The 7,666-nt window shown below is 31.2% G+C and overlaps 2 protein-coding genes across 2 annotated transcripts in view; both read right to left on the bottom strand.

The window, feature by feature from the left end:
* The window catches only part of LOC106478586 (solute carrier family 23 member 2-like), a 46,989-nt gene that overhangs the window by 27,538 nt on the left and 11,785 nt on the right, over nucleotides 1–7,666 (bottom strand). The gene's annotated exons all lie outside the window — the stretch shown is intronic.
* LOC106478585 (solute carrier family 23 member 2-like) overlaps nucleotides 5,744–7,666 on the bottom strand; it is a 45,632-nt gene continuing 43,709 nt past the window's right edge. Inside the window, exon 12 of the mRNA XM_022382197.1 lies at nucleotides 5,744–6,382. Coding sequence (XP_022237905.1) covers nucleotides 6,117–6,382 — 266 coding nt within the window. The 3' untranslated portion in view covers nucleotides 5,744–6,116. The remainder of the gene's footprint in view (nucleotides 6,383–7,666) is intronic.

Below are 7,666 nucleotides of genomic sequence, written 5' to 3'. Positions count from 1 at the left end.
TGAACATTAATTTCTTGGCGACCTAATACAAGTAGACTACAAAAGTAATTCATTCAGGATCTGATGCATCGCCCAATTTAAACTGTTTTGTCTCATGTCTCAGCAGTAATGGAGATTCTGTTTCTTAGTGCTTACCATCCAATTTGATCTTTTGTTTTGACTTTGCTGTTTAAATTTACTTCGTTACGTTATACTAACCAACCAGATACTATTTTAACTTTTAGGATGTGAAAACCGATATCACTTGGACAAAGATAACGTAGACGGCACGAACGTGAAGTCACGTTAGCAGCAGTCTAAAGAATGAAACAAATTATTTCACAATTAACACTGTAATTCGTATTATATATCATAAAAAGCCACTGCAGCGCCTTGAAACTCCAAACTAAACATTTAATACATTCAGACAAACCAGAATGGAGAGTCTACTTACAATCATTTTTCACATCTTGCATGTACGCAGAACTGATCACATACAAACTAGTCTACAAATTTGACATAAATTCTCAACTGAAACGAGTTCTGACGGTTCGTAAGTGTGTTAAAATAATAAGTAATATTAAAACTTATTCTGAAATCTAAATGGACTGACACAGATAAATCCATTCATCTTGCAAGTTAATCACCAATAAAAAATTACAAATTCCTTGCAACTACTATAGTTAATGCATTTTATAACAAGAAAAAATACTAACTATTCCATTTATGAAATCGCTGATGAGCATCGTCACCCGAATACATCATTTTTTGAGTGGACTGGGGTTAAACGGTAGGTTTTAGGCGACAAAGCATGGTAAATATATATCATTCGGAAAGCTTTGAGGAAAAGAAACTATTTCAGCCTATCTTGCCATTTTCCTGCTTCCAAATGCTCTTGTCAACATTCGTTGTTCAAACTCTTTTTTTTTGGAAATGGTTGTGAAAATTGAAGAGAATACTTATTTGGAAATTTATAATATTAATATCTGAATAACTGCTTTTATATTGATCTTTTTACTACTCCCTGTATTTCTCTCTAAACCGTAGCCGTTTTTCACTCAAAAATAGGATATTATACCACAGCTGACATTTCTTAGATTTTATCTAGAAGTTTGTTTTATTCTTTCCGATGAACTTCAGCGATATAAGTCCTTTCTTGATTAAACTAGTTTATTCTTTCACGATACAAACTTCTAATTCACAGAAGTTCCACAATCAGTACGTTTCTCATCACTTTAAAATTAACAACTTTTATAATACACGCTATCACAGCGATTCACAATCTCGATAAATTCGCTCTCGACGAGTGCAAAACACACACTTTACGGCTCACTAGCTCAAAACTAACAGAATCATAAATTACTCGGAACTCAAAGTAACTACTGCTCTCTCTTTATTATTATTATTCTTTTTTTTGCTGGCTTTGCCTGCCAGGCTTATATACCAACGAAGAGGGCATCTCGGACTCCCCGATCATTCGAGAAACTCAACTTAATTTTCTAAGAAACTACAGTTCAAATACACTTTGTAAGATGTTGTAAATTCTTGACAAAGTTCTGACAATATCTGGACCTTCCACTTTCTGTATAAGCTTGGTCATCAAGTAAATCAAATTTTTCATATAAAGATCTTGCTTTTGATATGGTCCTAAGGTTAGTTCAGTAATGTAGGTTTCCATGTAAAATCCTATATATATATACAAAAAATACATGCAGCACAAAAGATAAATAACATTTTAAAACACTAAGTTTGATTTCAACGAAATATAGAAGTGTTCTTAGTACAGATAGCGAAGTATCGTTTTGAATTCAATTGTTAATAAAATCTTTAGTGAAACTTGAAAGTATAATACTTACGTCAAACGAAATATTTTGGTAAATAATTCCTAACGTTTTTTCGTGTTTTTGAATACTTAATCGATGCTTAAAAACATCCAGTATTACTTTAAAAGATTCACGTGACGTTTCAAGAATGTTACGCTACTCTTTCCAAATTAAGAACAACTAAAGTCGAATGAACATTTAAATTATTTGTAACGATTTCATTTGTTCATGCGAGGAATATAGACCGAATAAGATTTCATAGGTAAGACGCGTTCGTTAACAGGCTTACAACGTTCTACAACCCACATAAAGTAACGGTTTACCACAAGTGTCTTGTCGTATAAATAAATAAAACTTTCTAAACTTACCTCAACTTCGAAAGCTGTATTACCCTGCTCCATGATGACGGAAGAGTTTATGAACAATTCTAAAATTAACAGATACAGATTTTGATGGGATATATAGTTCTCAACTATGGAATTGTGTACAAATTTACCTACCAATCTTAGTACACCGGTTAACTGAACTGCTAATACAGAGAACTTGATGTACATGTTCCATGTACTGCGTTCTTGGATCGTAACGAGGAAGGAGGAGCTAGAAAACGTATAATCACCGGAAGTGACGAAACCATCTCTCTCAAAATGGAACGTTCGTTATTAATAGTTTATATACAAGAAAAAACACTCATTTGTTAGACCTGTAATTACGTGTAAAACTGCCCAAGATAACTTAAGCATATTTGAGGCAAAATTACAAACTCGCTACTAAAAAGAAATATCAAATTAAGCAAGATAAAAATAGAATCCAGAATTGAATCCAGAATTTATTCCAATTTATAGTGTTAGCACTAAATTAATTGTTAAGTCAAAGACTGCACAGTTATGATTTCTTTAACTTGGAAATAAGTTTTTGTTTTGGTGAAGTTTAAAGATTTAATTTTAAATCTACATTTTGTCTGCACTATTTAAAATATTGTTTTTACACGCGTCTAATTCTAAACACGTAATGAGCTAATTAAGACGAATGTGAAAGAGAAATGTACAGTCTAATGTGATTTTGTCATTATTATTATTATTACTTTCGTTCCTTATGTGGTTTTAAATGTTTAAAACTGTTAATTTTAAATATTTAGTGTTGCATATAAAGTAGAATTTTGAATATATTTCTCTGTTTAACTGTAGCTAATCGAGATGATGAGTCACACTTTAGGTAGTGTAGTTAGGCTGGAACATTATTACAAAACTATACATGCCTAGTTACAGCAGTTTAGAAAATAAGGGCGAACATGTGATTTGACATATTGACACCTGACCTTATTTTATGATATTTTGACCTCGCAAGTATTCCTTAAGCAAGATATATGCTATGGACCGGGTTTGGTGATTGCAATATTAATCAGTCTCAAGTTATCGTATGAACAACTAACAAAGAGACGGTGTTGACCGTAATACCTACATCCCGATTCCTTAAACATTTCAATATTAAGTATAAACAATAGAAGAATGTCGGTGTTATATTACTCGGTTAAGATTGATAAAAAATTACCGTGTAAATTTACCGTTTTAAAATTCTCGTTATTGAAAATACGGAAGGTAAGAATCTTGCATATTGCATCACGTTTGAAAAATCAACCTCCTTTTTCGACCAATAATTTAGATAATTTTATTTTTATTATTATTAACTAAGGTATCAGTTATCCGTCAGGTACATTTTTACCATATGAAGCCAACAAAATTTACACTTGCCAATGTGTGTATCTAGACCGTTAAAAAATACAGATAATTTTTCAGTGTAATTAATTACATTCACTCTGTTTACTGTAAATATTGGAAACGTCACTCTATATGAAGCGTTGCATTTAATGGGTTATCTGTGTTGGATTCACGGTTTCCTGTTTGGTCTGTTATAGACGGATCTTTTTCATTGTTTCGAGGAATGTCTTTCTTGACATCTGAGTGAATCAGAAACAATTAATTATCCAGGATATCTGTAAGAAGTGTTTTTGTAAAAAATGAATAAAAATCTTTTTATACGTCATTTTAAGTAAGTTGAGTCTTCTCGCTGTGATTAGATAAACACGTGTATTTAGTTATATATCTAGAGACCAAACTACAAAAAATGCGTAAATTTACTATGGTGTATTTGTTTTACCGTGGCACTTTATGAAATACATAATCTTGTGAAAATCATTATCTGGTCCCTCCAATAAATGTTCGATAAATATTTCATTATATACGTATTTATAATATATTTTTTGTTTTAAAAAATGAGATGTTACGATATCCATTTTGTTGTTGTTGTATCTCCTTCCTCCAACATCGACGGGTAGGAATTCAAAACAGGTCAATGAAATTTGGTGTTATTTTCTTTCGTAATACTCAAAGATAATTCACAATACAGTTTGTAAAGATATAAATACTGTTATGACACAAATGTGATACAAAATATCAATGGCACTTGAAAATAAGACATCGGTTTTTTATCAGTTTGTGTAATGTGTAATGCAGTTTGATTTCTTGCTCCTCAATTTAAAGGATTAGGGGCAAAGAAGTATCTTGGCTTTTATTTTCAGATATCTTTTGAGGAATATGTTGTCTTTATTAACCTTAATTTCATTATTTGTGACCGTATTTTAGAGTTTTTTATTAGTCCGCTATAACAGTATATAACTAACGTTACAGTAGTATTTCTCCATATTTTCAATGTTTTAGAATGGAACTTCCTTTTAATAAAATCTTGAATACTTTGATAAACCTCTCTTGCTAGCTGGTGATTTATGAAAAACATCATTGCAATGTTTGTGATTATTTAATTGTTTATAAAGAAAACATTTTCAGTGTTAACCTTTGCACTGAAAGTATATACTTCATACATCAAATGCATTTTGAGATGTATTTGAAATTTGTTAGTTGCTTTAAAATCATAGTCTTTGTTTACTTGCAGTCCCTTCGTGTAAATGTTTTGTTTTAGTGTGACACAATAGTGTTGTGAAAAAGATATGTTGATCATTTACTTTAGGATTAGTAAAATAAAATTACATGATTCAGTACTTCAGAGGAATTATTGTCTTATAAAACCTGTGGATTAATTGAAATGGTATAATTGTAAATTCGGTCTATTATTGATGTTTTTAGAAACAATACATTGATGTTTAAGAAGTTTTGAAATTTTTATTAATAGAGTCATGATCGTTGAGGCCTCAATATGTCTTAAAGACGATTGTTTTGTTTTGAAGTTAAGCACAAAGCTACACAATGGGCTATCTGTGCTCTGCCCACCACGGGTATCGAAACCCGGTTTCTAGCATTGTAAGTCCACAGACATACCGCTGTGCCACCGGGGGGCCTCAAAGACGAAATGTTATATCAACGACATCATTCTCTACTGAAATTAAATATTCTAAAATAGTTTATGTTTGCAAAAGTTAAATCTATTGAAAGAATTACATTTAAAATTGTATTTTTCTTCACTTTTATAGTTCTTATTTTTGATTATTACTGACCAGAAGCACTAAACGAAAGCACTCTAGATGTTTAATACCAAATCTTCGTGTGTTAACGGCAGTAGTCGTATAGCTAATAACATGAACCACATCTATCTTCTTTATTGTTTATAATATGAATTCGTAAGTACTATAAAAGTTATTACACACTAAAGCACATAACAATAATTGTAATGAATCTTACTAGTGTGGTACTAATAAAGGTAAAATTAAAGTATCTTTATTCGGTAGAAGATCTTTACCAGGTTAGTAATTATAGCGTTTCGTTTCGCAGTTCTATCTATTAATTAATAACAAACTTAGGATATGGAAAATGTTCAGAGAAGCTTGAAACTTTATTAAATAAATCATTAAGTACAATACTTGACTATTCTAAACTTTAATATTTTCAGTCGCAGTCCAACAACGATTTTTCTTATAAATTATAACAACTGAAGGTTTCAACACATTTTGTCGAGTATTGTTTGTCTAAAGTACTTGTGCACCTAAACTGGACAAGAGGTGACGAAAATTACAAATTCTTATTTTATGTATTTTGTTTCAATTATACATGAACTTAACGGAAACTACCACGCTGCAGGTTGTACAATAACTTGATTTAGATCTATTTCTGTAGAAACACGATTCTAATACTTCCGTTTACGCACATTTTTCCAGTAGCATTAGCTAAGATATAGGAATAGGAATTTGCAAATTATGAAGATTCTAATATAAAAAAAGGTATTAAAATAACCTGGTCTTATTATATCAAACCAACCATACATTTATATTTACTTTTCTGTTAATCGTTGTAAATAAAAAAGGCGATCTTAATTTTGAGAGTCGATGTTATGATTATTATTCTTTTGAGGTTTAAGTCTGTTAAATAATGCTCTTAATTTACCAAGAAATATATTCTGGTCGTATGTTGGACTGATAGGAATGTACTTGAAAATCTTATGTCTTTTAATTACGTCCATGCCGAACGGGAGGTCATAGGTTGAAGGTGACGAAAGTGTCGACTCATCACCTTCAGATATATTATGTTCAAGGCCTTGTTCTCTCCATTTGATGAGTCCTCTTTCTTCATCCGTCCCTGAAATTGATTTATTCATATTATGTTTTATTAGTTTTGAAAGTAGTTTAAATGTGTTATTATTTATTTTCATTGACTTCTTTGAAAATGTGTTTATTTGTTTATAACTAATTTCATATTTATTTTTATAAGACAATGTTTTCTCCTGTTTCTCATTTGTAGGTTTCAATATTATACCCCCTATCAGAATGATAAAGATATCGTTTAAAATAACCTGCAATTCTTCTTATATAGTTGCTCTTTTCCCTATCTTTGATGCTTTCTAGTTGCTTGGGTTTTGATACTCGTGAAGGACACAGGATAGATAGGTCATTGTATGGCTTTGTGCTTGGTAACAAAAAAGAAACGAAAGAGTCTTTCTTCGATTCTACAGCTGTGATCAATACGCAAAAAATTAGTTTCTTATCTGAAAGAGGTTAAGTTTTAATTTTGTTTGTTTATTTGCTGTTAAGTACAAAGCTACACAATGGGCTATCTACGCTGTGCCCACCACAGGTATTGAAACCTGATTTTTTAACTCTATAAGCTATGAGACTTACCGCTGAACCTCTGGGGGTCTTAAGTAAACATTTTGTGAAACGAGAATCAAAATGATTCCTAAAGATTTTATGAGCAGACTTTGGGTTTCAAGGAACATAAGTAAGAATGTAAAATATAAGAAGTAAAATTATCGTTAGCGAAGCAGTATTAATATAGAACAATATATTAAAAGTTTCGAATCAATACAATACCAGTTAAACACGCAATATCACATTGTACAAACTTTTATAAGGATGTTTTCTAAATTGTCTGTCAAATTAAAGAGGGAATCAGTTATAACTTATCGCACACTGAGTTTAATTTGGATGACCGTCTTGTGATGTTCACAATTTGTATTACAACAATAAGGATTTCGTTCTTATTCCGGACAAGTGACCGTTGGTATAGGTTAGAGTAGAACCTTCATTCAGCATTGACATGTATTTTTTACTTCCAAGTATCCCTGTCATTTGATCTGACTAACAATCAATGATTGTTTGAGTTTGTTTGATGTGTAAACGTCTATCTATATATAGCACCCCAGTGGCTCACACGTAAGTCTGAGACAACAAAAAATCTTGATTTGATACCCATTGTGAGCACAGAATAAATATCCCACTATATAGCTTAGTGATTAGCAATAGCAACAGAAACAAACGGGCATACAAACGTAATATGTTTATACATATTTTATCGTAGTGACTGACTTTTTTTGTTTGTTTGTTTGTAGTTAAGCAGAAAGCTACACAAAGGGCTATCTGTGTT

This window comes from Limulus polyphemus, unplaced genomic scaffold, assembly GCF_000517525.1.
Source record: "Limulus polyphemus unplaced genomic scaffold, Limulus_polyphemus-2.1.2 Scaffold229, whole genome shotgun sequence".
Classification (NCBI taxonomy): domain Eukaryota; kingdom Metazoa; phylum Arthropoda; class Merostomata; order Xiphosura; family Limulidae; genus Limulus; species Limulus polyphemus.
The sequence above is the reverse complement of the archived record's forward strand: the minus strand, read 5'-3'. Positions and strand labels throughout refer to the sequence as shown.